This window comes from Rhineura floridana, chromosome 19 (assembly GCF_030035675.1).
Source record: "Rhineura floridana isolate rRhiFlo1 chromosome 19, rRhiFlo1.hap2, whole genome shotgun sequence".
NCBI lineage: Eukaryota > Metazoa > Chordata > Lepidosauria > Squamata > Rhineuridae > Rhineura > Rhineura floridana.
In genome coordinates, this window is record NC_084498.1 from 1,859,972 (window position 1) to 1,877,715 (window position 17,744).

Sequence of the window (17,744 nt, forward strand, 5' to 3'; positions counted from 1 at the left end):
CAGTTCTCCAGCCCAGGTGGGCAGCTCTGCATTCTCTCCCCCAGAGTGTAAGAGAAATGTCCTCTAGTAGGGAGCATGACTCTGGAATTCGCACACACACGTACACGTATTGCCCACCCAGGGATTTGGCCCAGGGCTTAGGCATGTGTACAAGACCCATCTCCAAAAGCCTCTTAATAAATAAATCCCAGCCATGAGCTATTGTGCTGCTAGGAGGGCCTGGGCACCATTTCATCCAGAAAAACTCCTTATTTAATGTTACTGCAGCTTTTTTTTTAATCACTTGTACCCACCTTGAGAAACCATTATTGGCATTAGGAGATTTAATGGAGCAATCCTTGGTTTAACCCTCTGCTGTTTGTGCTTCGTTCCACTACTGAGAACTCACCAGCTCAAATATTTACTAAAAAGGGGGGTAAATACACACACACTTGCATGCATGCCAGATCCTAATTCTCTCTCTCTCTCTCTAAGCTGCAAATTCCATCACACTCTGGTAACAGGCCAAGAAAGGAACTGAGGGCAGACAGAGCTACGCAGATGGAGCCAGCTTAGTTGTCACTTGCTCCCATGCCCGTCATCATGAGTGCAGAAATACATTAGTCTGCAACTTTTTTAAAACAGAAAAGAGAACAGCCCAACAAGGACTGAGCCTCCTTGAGCCCCTGGGATGTTGAGGGCATCATCTGAGCAGGGGAGGGAGGGAGGGAGCTAGGAGGAAAGGGAGTGGCCTGCTTAAGTCCCTGGCAGCTTACAGTCCCTGGGGCAGGATGGGGGTAGAATTAGGGTACGGGGGAAGCACATGCTGTGCAATGCTGTGCCACCCATACTGTGCCACCCTGGGCTCCTTCTGGGAGAAAGGGAGGGACATCATCATCATCATCATCATCATCATGTCTTAATTTTCTTTTATTTTTGCCATATTGCCAAGAGGTGTAATGTGACCTGTTTAAGATTGTAATGTTATATTTATAGTATTGAAATGGTTTTTGTGTTGCTGTGACATTTGTTGTTTTATTACTGCTGTTGTATTATTTTATTATGAAATTGTTGTAAGCCACTTCTAGGACAGTTGTGATTTTTTGTAAGTCGCTTTGAGTTCCTTTTTGAAAAAAAAGCGACTAATAAATATTATTAACAAACAAACAAACAAATAATCCCCTCCTTCTGCTATTGGGGGAGGTACTGGGAGAGAGGCCCTTTGTTCTTCCATTCTTCAGAAAGCTCCCCCCCTCTACACATGCTCAGGTTGGGCACCCCGATCCACAGTCACGGCTGCTTGTCTTCAGACCTTGAACATGCCACTGATGGTGACCCTCAAGCCAAGTTAATGGGAAGGGAAGTGTTCCCTAGTGTTGTATAAGACCGATTGACATTCAAATCCATTCTTCTTCTTCTTCTTTGGAGTTCACCAAATGGCCTTGAGCAAGTCTCCCTCCCTCTGCTTCCTCATGGGAGAAATGAGACTGTTAAGCATTTGGTACACTATTAGCATATCAGGCACAATGGATCTCGCACAATGGATCTCAATGGAAGTTTTCAATGCACTGAAGCTCAGAGAGGATTCATTCTCTTCTTGGTGTCCTTTAGCAACTAGCAGAGAAATTCTAAGCTATATAATAATATTAATTATTATATTTTTAGATCACCCTTCAACTGATACAAGTATCAGTACAAGTAAAATACAACATTAAAACAATAAGATTGTCCAAGTCACCGTTCAGTGACAAAACAGCAGCAATACAGAAGTCACAGGAATCTCTCCAGTCACCAGATGCCAAATTAAACAGAGTGACATTGACATGGAAAAGATGAAAAAGACATCAGTGAGGTGGAGAAAGTAGTTCCATCACCAGGGTTCGAGAACCAAGAAGGCCCTGCTCTGAGCCACCAAGAAATGCGCCAGGATTATAGATGAAACTGTCAGCAGGTTGGCAAGTGATGGAAGAGTAGCTCCAGGATCCCAAGACATATAAACCTTTATACACAAGGTGGTAATCTTAAAACTGAGCCCAGTAGCAAACAAGTAAGCCACTGTAATTCTTTCAGGGGTGCGGTTATCCAGGGTCTCAGGAGATCTTAGACTCCTTACTTTTTTGGGAGCCAGTTCCCAGGAGGGTCCATATGTCTCCAGTGTCCCTATGAGCCAATCAGCATGAAAGGGGAGTGTGTTAGCCACTGAGAAAAATCTTCTCACTTGCTTCCTGGTTGTTTCCTGCTGCTTAGAGCCAATCAGAGTGAAAGGAATTCTATTAATTCCTACTTCAAAAAGCCAAGCTATGAAGAGTGAGAATTCTCTAACTACAGAAGAGACTGTGAATCCTGATTATAGCATCCCATCTACATCATCAGGCAGTTTATTAACAGCAGGAGATAAACATGTAGACACTGAATTCAGTAATTCAAGCAATGTCTCGGACAGTGAGAAAGGACAGCCAAATGGTGATAGTGACAGAGAAGCAGAAAGCAGTATCCAAGCCTGGCCAGATTATTCTATAATCTTAGAAAATTGTATAATCTTAGAAGTGGGTGTGGCTACAACTATTCGGAAGGGACCCTGCAACTTGCCACTACACTACTGCTCAGAAGTGGCGTGACATGGTCCAACCTAGCTGTGGTGCCCAATTACCTGGTACCTGCATTTTGCATCAACTACAGCCAGACCAGTTCAAGGGCGGCTCCACTCACAGTAGTCTCAACTGGAGTTTACCAGAGTGTGTGCTACTGTTGCAAGGCTATCCTGGTCTGCTTAGAAGTATGTCCATCTGTGTTCTTATATCACAATCCTAGGCATGCCTACTCAGAAGTAAGTCCCATAGATTTCAAATAAGTTTATTCCCCTGTAAGAACACAGAGGATTGCAGCCTTGTAATCTGTCTTTAGTGTCTTTGCAGTGGAGGAAGATGGGGAGAAATCCACAATCAACTGGCTCTGCCAGTTGTTAGCTGCCCTGCCCTCTGCCCATCAGCTGCCGCTGTGGAACTGGCATCTCTGGGAAGGCTTCAAAGGGTGAGAAAGAGAAAAGGCTTCCTTCTTTTGCTTCTCCCTCCCTCTGTGAGATCCAAATGGCACTACCAGGCTCCTGTTGCAGACTGGTTAGAGCCCTGGACGGGAACTGTTCTCTTAGGGGCTGGGGGATCTACTACAAGATTAGGGGAAGGCCTCAACTTGCTGAGTTCTATCGCATAAACCACATATTCCTGCAGTCTGGGTCACGGCTGAGAAGGTGGCATAGTCTTCTCCTAGTTTCAGACACTGGGATGGCTGGGAGAGGCTTCATTCTCATCTCAAGGGAAGCCTTGAGCGTGCCCCTTTCATGGCTAGCATCCACTCCTATTGGAATAACAAGCAGCCACTGGTTTCAGACTGGAGAGGAAACTGGCACACACACATACACACACACGCACGTGCGCACACATGATCCATTCTTTGCAAACCCTCCTTCTGGGTCTGCAAAATAGCACCTGGCCCTTCCTTCCCAGAGACTCATGCTATCACAGACAATGGACATTTTGCTAGTTAGACGTCTAGGAATAGCCAAGCATGTTCTCATGCCAGTCTCCCTGTCTTGTTGTAGATTCTCCTTGGATCACCAAGATTTGATGATGGTTGCCAGAAGGGTCAAAGTTGCAGAAAATACCTTTTTTAAAAAATATATTTTAAAGGAAAACAGTTGGTGTTCAGTAAAGGCCTTTGTCAAATTGTAACAGATTGCTTAATTAAGCCCAACTGAGATGAAGGGAAAATGCAACTCAATGAACATTATCTTTCTTCTGTGCCAAAGGAGGACCCAGCAGACCAGTGAGGATTAATATTTAAATGTGGCATTAACACCCAGAAGAAAAAAACCAGAGAGAATTCTCCCCAGGCCAGCCTGGGGAAAAAATGGAGCCTGTCATTTCAGAGAAGGGAATGTTGGCAAAGTGAGCTCTGGGGATGCTGTTCATCCTGGGGAATTGTGGTACTCCATTTCTCCCTCCCCTTTACCTGCCCAGGTGAGCAACCTGCTTACTGTGACCCCATGGGCACAACAATACATTGGGTTGCCCAATAGGGAGGGGTTTTGCTTAAGGAAGCAGGGAATTATTCTGCTTCCGTCACTGAGGCCGCCACAGCTGGTTGCTCCTTCCTAAATTAGGCAATTGCTGTGTCTCCATAGAAGAACAGATTCCCACTCATAGATGTGCAATGTGCTGCATCCCAGCCCAGTCTGCATCTATGCAAACAGCTAGGGTGGAACTGTTGGTGGCCTGCAGTACACTGATGACACACAGCTCTGATTCTCCATGGCATCTCAGTCAGGAGAGGCTGTGCAAGCTCTGGACCAGTGGACTGGAGGAGGGCCAATCAAATGAGTCTGAATCCTGGGAAGACAGAGCCTCTGTGGGTAGGTGGTTCCCGTGTCCGCAAGATATGCCAGTTGCCTGTTCTGGATGGGATTGCACGCCATCTAAAGAAACAGGTATATCGCTTTGGATGTTCCTGGATACATTTTTGTCATTAGAGGCCCAAGTGAGCTCGGTGGCTAGGAGTACGTTTGACTGGCTTCATCTGGTATGCCAGCTACAACCTTATTTGGATCGGAATAATATGGCCACTGCAGCCCATGCACCAGTAACCTTGAGACTGGATTACTGCAATGCGCTGTACGTGGGGTTGCCTTTGGGCATGGTCTGAAAGCTGGTGGTGGTGCAGAATGCAGCCGCTAGTCTGCCTTTGGGGGCAGACAGCCAACAGCATGTGGCACCCCTACTAAAACATCTGCACTGGCTGCCCATATGCCACCGGGCCAGGTTCAAGGTTCTGGATCAATATACAACGACCCGAACAGCATGGGTCCAGGATATCTTAAGGACGCCCTGACCCTTAATATCCCAGCCCAATCATAAGATCACTGGAGGAGTGCTGTAAGTTGCTCCCCAAGAGAATTGCAGTAGGAAAAGCGGCAGGCAGAAAGAGGTTGAGATTCCCTCTTCCCCTCACTTCCTCATTATTAATTGTCCTTCCTGATCCTGCTTTTCTGCAAAGAAGCCAGACACCTGGGCTTTTCATATGTACAACTGCATGCGAGACAAGAGTCCGGCTGTAAAGACAGCATTTTCTGCAAAGACACAGCAACACGTTAATTCCTGAAGGGCAACAGCCTAGAAAAGGTTTCACCATCTACTCCGGCGTGCTCCTGTCAAACCAGGTAGAAACAGCTGCAGCTCACAGATGCTATTTACACAGAATTATTATCCCAATTATAGATGTGTGCTAGCTGTAATTGCTTATGTCTCCAGAATGGCATGTTTTCAATGGAAATAAGCAAGGGAGATTATTGATTTAATGGCTCTGGAAGGCTGGTGTCACCAAATTTGTCATTACTACCTTCTGTGCAACCTTTCTGTCAGGCATGGGGATATGTTTTCTGTGAACAATTCAGAGTGGCCAAGACCTGCCTTCCTCATCCCTCCCCCACCCGACAACCCCATTTGCAGAGGCCTCTGATGTTGCACCCGAATGGCTGGTTTCAGAACCTTCCACACAAACATTTTCATTAGAGTAATTGCAAAGCACAGCAGGGCATGTTCCCTGAATAAAGCCATCATGTCTTCACCATGCTGCATGCCAACTTTTTCTACACCAATTTGTCAGCTGATGGAGACTTTAGATTTTGTTTTTCCATACTGGGGGTGCAATCAACCAGGGTTGGTCACCTGCTGAGGGCCGACACCCCAGAAGGGGGCCCACTATGAAGGGCCCCCTGGGCCTGCTCCTCCCCTTCCCCACTGAAATCTGCTTGCTTGTTCACCCCCTTATCCCTCTGGCCAGGCAACAGGGACAGTGAGAAGGGGAGCAGGAGGAGCCACTGCCTGCTTGCTCATTTTTGGCAATCTGCCTGGCAAGCCACTGGCAGCAATGGCAGTGAAGGGGTAGACTGCCCCATTGAGGGTGTCAGTGCCCCTCTGCCCCCCCCCAGAAAACCCCTGGAGCTGGCACTGTTAACATCACTGGCAAAATATTGCCAATCTTTTGCAAGTATGGTGTAAATGCACAGGAGGCCATCCAACACACATTAAAGGCATATCTCCCCCCAAGAGCAGCAGCGCACAGCAGAATACCTGATTTGCTAGGGTCAGCTGACAGTCATACAGCAGATGTTTATAGAACAAATGCAACGCTGAGCCTTATCAAAAGGTCTTCAGTTAGCTGAAATGCAACTTTTAGTTAGAAATGCAACTAAAGAAGGGTTGCCATTTAAATGGCTAGCATGACGACTCACCAAGGAAAACGAAATAAGTATCCAGCCTATTTTCCTAAGTTTCTGGCCTCCTCTATGCTACTCTGTCACAAACAAGCTTGAAGCCCTCATTATTGCCTCATCTACTTGCTAGGACAAGGAAGGTCTGTCAGTTACCCTGGTTCTCCGGCTCTAAAAAAAGTCCTGAGTTGCAATCCCTCTCCACTACACCACTGCTAACTACTTTTTAACTGTCTAAGCTACCAGCCACTGCACCTCATGTGAAGAGCTTTCCTTTGTTTGCCCTGAGTATGTTGCCTGTCAAGTTCACTGGATGTCCCTGAAGACTTATGGACAGAGAAAAACATTTCCATCTCCACATCATGCATAATTTTACAACCCTCTATCACGCGCCCCCCATCCTGTGCTTTTCTATTTTTCCAACCTGCAAATCCTGATGAAGGAGGCAGGTGCCCTTGCGGGTGCAGGAGATGCCAGCCTTCATTAGTTAACAAGCTGCCACACTTTGATGGGTGGAAATGGCCCTGCCCTGCCCCCTCCTTCAAAGCAATTTTTCCACAGAGGATCACAGACTGAAGTGATGCAAAGCTGGGTGCCACCTTCCCTCCCACCCGCCCTTTATTGTACATCTTGGGGGGAGGGGGAGAGAGCAGTTTATTGCTAAGAATTTAATTGATTGATTGATTGATTGATTGATTAATTAATATCCCGCTCTTCCTCCCAGAAGGATCTAAAGCCACCAACGTGATCATTCTTTTTCTTCCTTTTTAAAAAGTGCCTTCAGCATAGACAGGAATCTTTCTCAGGAAGCATTTAGATTTTAATGAAAGCAATTAGTTAAATATATTGTTTGCTGTCTTTATTTCCGTGGCCTGCGCTAATTAGGCCCTCCTCAGTGTGTTTGCTTCTGCCTTTATGCCCGGTTTTAATGATTGAGCTTTGCTTTTCGCATCTGTTGTCAGAGGAACAAAGGTTTCCAAAGGTGCCTGGTGCTGTCTGCGTAGCAAAACTTGCAGGCAGAGGTACTGAGAGCCAGGTTTCCTTGGGTTAGGAGAACTTTAAGCCATGCCTGGCAAAGGAGAAAGATTCAAGAGGAGGGTTTTTGGGGGGTGGGGTGGGGTGGGGAAGTGGTAGAAATAATTCAGGTCAAACTTGCAGAATACCACAGGTATTGTTAAATGTCTTTGTGGAAACAGCAGAGGAGGATAGCAAGGTGTGGGTTGTTTACCTGTTTCCTACACTTATATCCCACGTTTCTTCAGTCACAGAACTCAAGGCAGCAAATTTGGGAGGTTTCCCGTCCAGGAAATGACCAGAGTTGGACCTGTTTAGCTTCAGTAAATCAACAGAGCTGCCTGCATTTGGGGGCTGCCCATGGGGATGTGGCTATGGGGGCCACCATGATAAGCTCCTGTACTTCAAAAAGCATCCCCACATCACTGAAAATTAGACAAATTCATGCAGTAGAAAGACAGGAGGCTATCATGTTCATGATGGCCAAATGAAACTTCCACCTTCAGTGGCAGTCTATCTCTGAGTACCAGGCCGAGGGATCTTGCCTTTATGCCTGGCTTGTGGGCTTCCCAGGAGGCCTCTGTCTGACCAGCATGGAAGGCAGGTTGCTGGACTACATGGGCCCCTTTGGGGTCTGAAGCAGCAGTGCTCCTTTGTTGCTCTTAAGCCATCCACACATCAGGGTTTGCTCCAGAGACCTGAAGTAGTGTGGTGCAAACATCTGCTGTGCTTCACCACCAAGCACCTTGAAAGAGACTGCAAAGACACTCCAGGAGAAAAACAAGTGACAACAAGTCCCTCGTTCCTCAGCTGCAATAGCTAGGTGAAGCACCCTTTTCAAAAAGGGAGCACCCCTAGCACAGTAGGGGAGAAGGGATAGTCCTTTCCATCTCAGCTGTGGGGAGGAGCCACTGTAACCGTGTCCCAGGGTGGGATATGCATGGGCAAAGTTCCCGGGGGCCACGTGCCACTGGTGGGCCAGGCCAGAGGCAACAGCAGGAGGAGTCACAGCTGCGACTCTTTCCTTTGGACAGGGGGCTGTGTTCCAGCTGTGCAAAAGCCAGAGGTTTCTGCACCCCCAGAGACACCCCCCCTCCATCCAAGACAAGGAAGAGGTGTTATTGACGCAGTTCAAGAGCACATTCCAACCAAGCAAGAGCAGGGAAGGTGGGAGGTGTGGCCGCCTGAGGACTACCCTCACCCTGAGGTTCTCCACCTCTACTCTGCTTTGGTCTCCCACTGCTGAAGGCTGGACTCCATGGACAGGGCCAAAGCAAACTGACATGGAAGCAACTGCGACTGGTCAGGGAAATTGGGACAGGGAGGGAGTGGTGAACAGTCAGGTTTAATGGGTTCTTTAAGGCAGCGTCTCAACAAGGGCAACGGACAAGGTTGGACGTAGGAGGAGAGGGGGCCAATGCTGGCTGGAGCTGCCATACCACTGTGCCATTTTCAAGCATGGACACTCTGGGTTGCACCTATATCCCTGTATACGTCGCCAAAGTTCCGCCACCGTTTGGAAGGGCGGTGGCCTGTGAGTCAAGGAGCCCCTGTTCAAAGTCTGCTTCAGGCATCAACGCCGTAGGGATAAACCAGGAGTGGAGTGCCTGTGTCCCGCTAGATGCTGTTGAACCCATCAGCTCTGACCACCCACCAGGCTGACTGGTGTGAGTTGGAGTCCAGCATCATCTAGAGGGCATCGTGTTGTTCCCCATCTCCGGCTTAAGAGGGGTGTGTGCGTATGTGTGCGACCAGGCCTACTAGCAGGCAGGCTCCAGCGATGTGTTTCCTGGCATGTGGCACTCTGTGTTTGGAGGAGAGTCCCACTAGGCTGCAGTACCAGCCTGCTCAAGCATTCTGCCAGGTGATCTCCTCCTCCCCAGTCCCCATGGTCAGTCTGGCACACCAAGCCCTACAGGAGCCCCTGCCTTAGAGCTTGCTCCTCAGTTCCCCAGTTGCTGCCTTGGGTGTTCATTCCACCCTGGCTTTGACTGGGCACTTGCCTCTGGCCCCAGAGCCTAGGTGGTTGCCTCGGAACTTGGCTTGTTTTGGCCCATGTATCCAATTCCTGCCACTTGCGTGGACAGCCAACTTCCCCCACCCAAGTCTTCGGTCCCAGAACCAAACAGCCCAGAGCCCGACTTTCTTGCTGGTCAGCCCACTCTTGGCCTCAGCCTAGCACCTGTCTGCAATATGGCAGATAACAATACCGTCCTACCCTGCAAGGTGGTTGTAACTATGATGAAAGATGAGTGTTCAAAGTGCTTCACATACAACACGCAAAGCAACAGCCAGTGAACCCTTGGGAAGTTTCTCCTTTGCTTTGAACCTCTCAAAACTACCATGATGCGGAAGGCTGAATCCAAAAGAGGTGCCAAACCCATTTCCCCACATGGAGCTTCTGGCCTTCTAAACTAGGGGCATTATTCTGCTTCTCACCTGGCCGCGAATCTTCTCCAGTTCCTCTTTGCTCCCCGACGATGCTGGATCTGCCCCCGAGGTCTCCAGCAGCAGCTGCACATCAGCCAGCAGTGCGTGTGTCCTCTTCAGGTCACGCCGAAGCCGCTTCTCCACATCAAAATCTCGATGACCAATCTGGAAAGAGGTGCAAAGAGAAGACAGGGCATTGTTGGGGGGAGTGTACTTCCACCAAGCCTCAGATCTCCTGTTCTTCCCCTTTTAAAAATAACTCTGTTTAAAATGGCTTCACTTATAGACCAGCTTTTCCTTTGTGTCTATAGATATAAATCAGCATATGTAAATTTTATGCCAATAAGTGGCATTAGACTGCACCCGGAGCCCTCCTCCAAGACACCCCTCTTGGCACCTGACCATGCCCCCCCCCCACTCAGTTTTAAATCAGTTTTGGGGGCTTGCTTTTTGTTGTTTAGCTGGGGGGGGGTACCCTGCTTTCATTTTATCTATGTTTTTTTGTTTGTTTGTGGGGAGTTACGTGCATTTTGCCCATTTGGGGGTGGGGTGTTCTGAGCATCACCTCTACTGTGAAATGGGTATTTTGTGGTGCCAACAACAGTTTCTTAGATGTCCAAATGTGCCCTTGTGCCCAAAAGACACAACAAAACAAGACAAAACAGTAAGTTAAAATACATAAAATACAATTATTAAAAATACATAAAATTCAAGAAAATGCAATAAGCATATATATACAAACAAACCAAGAAACCATGATTTCATTATTTCATTCTGCTGTTGTAAACTGCCCTGAGGATTTCTTTTAAATTGAAGGATGGTACAGAATCCTTTTAAACAAAAAATGTTCAAACAAATAAATGGGGTAAAAAATCATGCATGAGCCCTGGATTTGGAGCCCTTATGGCAGTGGTGGGGAACCTGTGGCCTTCTCTGGATCCTGCTGGATTCCAGACTCCCATCACGCCTGACCATGGACCGGCTGAAGCTGATGGCAGTTGAGTCCAGCAGCATCTGAATGACATCAGATCCCCTATCCTTGCCTTGGTAGCTGTGCATCCCTGCCCACAACTCCTAAAGCTGTGGGGAAATGAGGAAGCCAGGCACCTCGCTGCCCTCCCATGTACCAGGCAAGGGATGGAGAGTTGAGTGCAGAGCCCTCTTTCCCACTGAAGGGTCATCCCTGCCGCCCTGCCCCAGTTCCATTCAGAGCAGTATTGCTGAAAGAAGCCGCCCCTTTGGGACAAGGAGGCAAGTGGATAAGCCCCAATTGAGGGGGGGGATTGGAAGGATGGATGGCTGTGCGAGGCACATCACCATGCAACCATGCGCCTGAGCTGAACAGTGACCTCTCCTCTCCTTTCCCCTTCTGCTTTATGCCAGCCTTCCCAGATGTTTTGGACTACAGCCCGCATCAGACCCAGCCAGAACAGCTGTATGATGCTGGGGCTGATGGGAGTTGCAGTCCAAAGCATCTGGAGGTTGCCAGGTTAGGACAGTCTGCTCGACACATTCAAATAACATCAATTTTGCCAGCAGCGCTCCCATGAAAACCACCTGCAACCACCCGCTTGCAGCCCACAGACAAACCAGCACCACAGATGGCTATTGCTACCTTTCTGATATGTTGCAAGGGCTTTGTGGCATATGGTGTATTTATTTAATACACACATGTAGATGTGCAGATCCTGGCTCTCTTGCTCTCACCACTCCAACTCAAAATGCAACCTGAGCCCTTCAGTCCACTGGGCAAGGCAGAGCCCCCCCCCGTTAGACTATTTCTTTCTTGGCCACTGTGATGCTTCACTGGTCTTTATCACAGAATACATCTGCCGCAATAAATTAATTCCATGCCGTAAATACAAATCCAGGGTACTGACACTGTTGCTGCTGCCGCTGCCCTCAAACCTCCTGCCATCCCCATCCTTGCGTCTAGTTAACAAATGAGGGCTTGAGAGGGCAGCTGCAAACGTCACTCTGTTTTCCATCCTTTCAAGCAACGATAAAATTTGAGCGCCTTTCTTTTGCTAGCAGAAACAGCCGAGGAATCGCAGGAGGTAGAGGTCAGAGAATGGAGGCAGCAGCAATCTCTGGGATTTCCTTCTGAGGAGCAGACAGGGGGGAAGTAGTCTAGTCCGGTTTTGCCCTGACATGCTCATTTTCTATAAGCAAGGATTGTGATTCTATTTCATTCTAGGGTGGGTGAGTTCAATCTGCACCACGCACAGATTTGCCATTTGCTTGTGAGGCACTCGGGAGCTCTCTTTGGCTGTTAAAAGGCTGTGTGACACTGCAGTGTTTAGATTGTGTGGCGATAAGTACCTGTTGTGTTACTGCCTTGGCTTACACATTCATTTTATTTTGCAGAGAAAAGGGAAGACGTTCTGAGCAACCCCTTTGCCCCTTGTGCATGAAGCCAAGAGGAGGTGGGGAGAGATGCAATCACTGGTTGAGCTGCTGGGTTTTGCATCTTCTCCGTGGGCCTGCAGCGGACACCCTTCCAAGCCAGTGACAGATCACTGTTTCCTTACCTGCTCACAGAGCACTGCAATCAGGCCTTCCAGGTCCCGCTTTTCACAGAGAATGGCCTTCTTCTCTTCACACTCCTGCTCACATTGCATCTCCAGCTGACGGAGCTGCAAAACAAGCCAAGCAACAGAGGGTTGTCTGAATAGCCCACAGGGGTGATTTTGAGAGTAGAGCCAGCGAGTGGCAGGCTGCAGCAGCCTTTTCTAACACCATCGTTCACAACTTTTCTTATGCTCAGAAACCGAAACTGGCACTGGTGGTTTTTTAATATACACACACACACACACACACACACTTGCTCTTCACTTTATCACTTTATACTTCAGGGGCGCTGTTGGCTGACTGAAGAAATAAGAAAACAGCTTGGCCCTTTTTCATTCACAGGTGTTGAAAGCTAACCTCCACCCTCTGAAGGAGTCTCGTTAAATTGGGGTTCCTTGCACATAACTAATATGACCTGATGAGGCAACCATCAAAAGGTGCCATTAAAACAGACACCTTAAGATCAAGACAATGATCCTACATCCATCATTTTGTCTGTTTTAGTTCCAGATCCATGACAAGTGGTGTGATGCTGTGCCACTGAGATTTATTTTTACTGTATGTTTATCTCTCTCTTTTCTATTAAAATGTCCAAAGCACTTTACAAACTTCACCAAACAGCAGCCAAAGGCTATAGAAGGACTGGCACGACCACCTTCCCAGCCCTAATCCATGAAAACTCAGCCACACCAAGCGACAGACCATAACATTAAGCATTAGATCCAACTTTCTAATATATCACAACAAATTGGAAAAGGAGTTTTGCCTAATATTTTCAGATTATGCCTCTGAAACATCATCACTGGAAACAATTATCTAGTCAATTACAAAGAAATTCATTTGAATCCAGTATTATTTTGACTTAACTGGGGGGCGAGGGAGAGCGAGCGAGCGGGAAGTGTGCATAATCAACCACAATTCCCTCTAATTTACAGAAGCTTTCTGAGGATTAGCTCTGGGGTCCAATGCGGTCATCAGCATTCTGTAACCGACAGAATGCTCTGCAGGACAAATAAACTGAACTGAGACTATATCTGGCGATGGTATGCTACATGTTCCTGCAAAAGCTCACATGAGGGGCCCGAAGGGAACTGTCCCATCCCCTTGCTTGTGTGTCTCCACCCCCAGCCTACCCCACCCCAAAATGACAATCTGGTATTCAAAGGTAGACTGTGTCTGCACATGGAGCTCTGCTGCCATGTCACAATCTTCCTCCATGAATTTGTCCCTCTAAGCATGTGGCCGTCACCCCACAGCTGTTTGTAACGGGAAATGAACGGGGCAGCCTTCACAGGCAGGAGGGAAGAGCACGGCCTGTCGGAGCTCCCAGAGCTGTAAAAACCGGCCAGGTTCAGGGCCCACATGCAGACCAAGATGGCAGCTCTCCTTGCAACCCCGTACCCTTTTCTGGCAGGACTGCCGGACGTCTTCGAGCTCTTCCTCCTTGTCCTCCAGCTCCTCCCGGTGAAGCTGTTTTGTCCTCTCCATTTCTAGTTCAAGTCTCAGGTGAAGCTGGAAGGGAACAAAGGGCAATGAGAAACAACCTATGTGGCCCTTTCAAGTGTGGAACACTTCCTCACAGATGCAGGCAAGGTTTTCTTCTGTTAAGGGCCACATTCCCTTGGGGGTGATCTGTTGGGGGCCACATATCAGTAGCGGATGGGGCCAAAGGCAAGGTGGATGGAGCCCCCTCTTGTCTCTCTGAGCCCCCCCTTGCCCCATTTCTCACTCCTTGCATCCCACAGGAAATAAGGTCAGGGGGACATACGGAATTTATTTATTTATTTATTACTATCTTTATACCCTGCCCTTTTTCCAAGTGGAACAACAAACATAAATACATATGATTAAAACACTCAAAATTCTACATTAAAATAAGACTAAACCATTAGCAAGATTAAAACAGTTAACATCCACTTAAAATAAATAAAACAAATTAAAATAGTGCAATTAAGCAATAAACAATGCAGCAACCTCTCAACAAACTGTCCTAACCACCTTTTATTCTAAAAGCCTGTTGGAATAAAAAAGTCTTCGCCTGCTGACGGAAGGACAATAAAGAGGAGGCCATCCTTGCCTCCTTAGCAAGGGAATTCCAAAGCCTAGGGGCAGCCACCGAATAGGCCCTCTCTCACATCCCCACCAATCGTGCTTGTGAGGGCATTGGGACTGAGAGAAAGACCTCTCCCGAAGATCTCAGGGCCCGGGCAGGCTCATATAGGGAGATACGGTCTACAAAATAGCCTGGACCTAGGCAGTATAGGGCTTTATAGGTTACAACCAACACTTTGAATTGTGCCCAGAAACAAACTGGCAGCCAGTGGAGCTGTTGTAACAGGGGGGTTGTATGCTCCCTGTAGCCAGCCCCACTAAGCATTCTGGCTGCAACTGGCTGTACCAATTGAAGTTTCCGAACAGTCTTCAAAGGTAGCCCCACGTAGAGCGCGTTACAGTAACCTAAACGGGATGTAACTAAGGCATGTATCACCGTAGCCAGATGAGGCGTCTCCAGGAACGGGCGCAGTTGGCGCACTAGTCTTAGCTGTGCGAAAGCACTCCTGGACACCGCAGAGACCTGAGCCTCCAAATTTAAAGCCGAGTCCAGCAGCACACCCAGACTGCGAACCTGTGTCTTCAGGGGCGGTGTAACCCCGTCCAGCACAGGCTGACACCCTATTCCCTGATCTGCCTTTTGACTGACCAAGAGTACTTCTGTCTTGTCTGAATTAAGCTGAGGTCCACAGGTTGCCCCCCCACACTTCATCTTGCTGCGGTCCTGACAATAACCCTGTAAGGTAGGTCAGGCCTGTTGTCCCCAAATTGCAAGTAGAGGGGGCTGAGAGGCTGAGGCTTGCTTGAGTTCATGGCAGAGGTGAGATTTCTGCAGTGCTCTCCCTTATTCACAGCTCAGTGGCTCAACTCCTGTTGCTTCACCAGGACAAGCCCTTGTGCTTCCCCCAGCTAGCGCCTTTGGAATAACGGAAGGGCAAGACTGAGCCTAATGCAGATGGAAGCCTAATCACCCAATCCTAGGGATGGGTGAGAATTTCGATTCAATTTACATTTCAAGTAGAATTCATCAAATTCGCACTTTCTGAAACCATATGAGAACCAAAACACAGGCATCCTTCGAAATGTATTAGTATTTATTAGAATAAATCCTTTAGCATTTATTAGAATTTTGGGATGCAGCTTGCCCTCTAAACAATATTTACAATAATGCATATATTAGGGGAAAGTGTGCATAAAAATGAATACATGAATGAAAATAACAGGCAAAAAGGCATGAAATGATGAGAAATGGCTTGTAAAAACGGGTACCTTTGTCAAAACTGCCTACAAAAATGTGCTTGCCCCCGCCTTAAAAAATTATCAGAGCAAAGTCCTACTCCAGATCTTATATGGGGCGGCGGTCTGGGGTTGGGAGGACACTGTGATGTTCCTGCTTATATTGCAAATATGGTAAGTGCTGTTTATATAGAAGACGTACGGTAAGTGGAGTGAAAGAGGAGGGGGGAGTACATGAGCAGTAGAATGCTGGATGATTGGCTGAGCGTTTGAGTGGCTGGGAGTATAAATGGAAGAATGACAGTTGAATCTGGGGGGAGGTTTGGTGGTTGTTGTTGGTGGAGGTTTGGTGGTGAATTGGGGTGGTGGCTGTGAGGTGGTGTTTGGAGGTGGTTGTTGTTGTTGAGAGTGAGTCGGAGTTCTGAGGCAATTAGTAAGAAGTAAAGTACATAACAGAATATAGATGAAACCATACGCTTGTGAAACATTCTAAAAGTAATCTTGTTATTTCTAATTCTTAATAAATATATTTCTTGGTTAAACATAAGCCTGATTCCTTCAGCTGGGAAACACATACCAGGGGGGATAGCAAGTAACTAAGGCTGAACAGTTGTATCGAATGGTGGGAGCGGCGGATCGGAGGAAAGTGTATCCAGTCCCACAGAGAAACCCACGGCTGTATGCTTCAGTGCAAGAGGCTGCAGGGGGGGTTGGAAATTACCTATACCCATAGACACAAGGTATTGAGATAGCCAGGCAGAGACTAGGTACAGTCTAAAGGTTATAAGAGATACAGAGTGTGGGGTAGTAAGGCCTAGCAGGGGGATTTGTTGAAATCTGTGCTAGAGCTGTAAAGGGTAAGAAGAAAACCTGACGTTCCTGTCTGCTGGTAGCCGCAAGTGAGAGCTTCACTGGTGGTGCTGGGGAAGGACGTCACAGACACCCATTTGGCAAGCTTAGAAGTAATCCAAAACAACTTTATGAAAAGACTCTTGTCCCTGCCCTCTGGTATTCCTGCCGCCTTGCTCTGCATAGAAACTGGCTTGCCTTCAATCAAAGCCTGAGTACATGTTGCCATAATAAGCTTTTGGAAAATTCTGAGAGACGCTCCATCTAAGACAATACTTAGGGCATGTTTGGAACCGGTTTCAGGTGATAACTACTGGACCTCCAGAATAAATGGTGTCTACCACCTGTACCATATTGTTCCACATGTGCCTCAGCCTTCAATTACAAGAGCGAAGCTACGCAATGCCTTTTTCTAGCATAGTGCCAAGTTAGATAGGCTAACTATTAACAACTCCAGATTTTCTGTATGGTATAGGTTATATAAGGTTGACAACTACAAAGCATCCTATTTGGCCCGCCCCCTTCCATTAAAATTAGGCGGGTCTTTACGGCGCTCCGATTCCAAACCATGCCAAATGCAGTGTTAGATGGTCGCCATTCTCAGATCTTCTGGTCGGACCCTTTTTGCATATGTGGTTCTATGGGAGTTGAAGACTTGCCCCATTGCCTCTTGGCCTGCTCTTTGTATTCCCATCCCCGGGATAAGTTCCTGAAGAGCCTGTTGGCAAATCCGTACTTGGTCACTGTTGATCAAAAAATTTTCCATCTCATGTTCGACATAAGATTCCTCGATAACATACAAGGTCTCCCTTTCTGCACTGGCAGCACAAAAAATCCGGGCTAAAATTGTTTCCGATCAGGGATCGACTGCCGAGGAGACAATCTCTGCTAATAACCAACCTATAGTTAATCTCGGTTATGCAATCTACTGGGTTTATATAGAACTATATAGGGGCCATATAGGAGTATCCCCTTCCTGGTTTTTAGATTTATTTGAAATCTATAGTATATGTATACGCATTACAGCTTTATGTAATTTTATTGTGCTTTTTAATCTTTTTAATCTTATTTGTTATGCGATGGCCTATGGCCAAGCAATAAAGCGATGATGATGATGATGGTATTAAAATATAACACATTTTTGGAGAACCTGCAGTCCAAATCCACCGAATTAACCAAATTAAGCCAGATTCCAACTGTCCAGGCAACTCTAACTCTGGGGGAACGTCCCCCTCAACCCCTGGGCATGTTAGCAGCTATAGGCTGTGGCTCCCCAAGCAATGAGGAAGAGGAGGAATTACCCCCCTCCTTGGTAAGCGAGCCTAGGGTGTGCACCCCACCTGCGCAC

At 47.5% G+C, this 17,744-nt stretch overlaps 1 protein-coding gene across 4 annotated transcripts in view; it reads right to left on the reverse strand.

The window, feature by feature from the left end:
- Nucleotides 1–17,744, reverse strand: part of MYO18B (myosin XVIIIB) — a 238,848-nt gene that overhangs the window by 87,241 nt on the left and 133,863 nt on the right. For all 4 annotated transcript variants that reach the window (XM_061603517.1, XM_061603518.1, XM_061603516.1 and 1 more), the window contains 3 exons: nt 13,661–13,771; nt 12,220–12,324; nt 9,698–9,853 (listed from right to left, as the gene is read on the reverse strand). In XM_061603517.1, the coding sequence (XP_061459501.1) occupies nt 9,698–9,853; nt 12,220–12,324; nt 13,661–13,771 (372 nt within the window). The remainder of the gene's footprint in view (nt 1–9,697; nt 9,854–12,219; nt 12,325–13,660; nt 13,772–17,744) is intronic.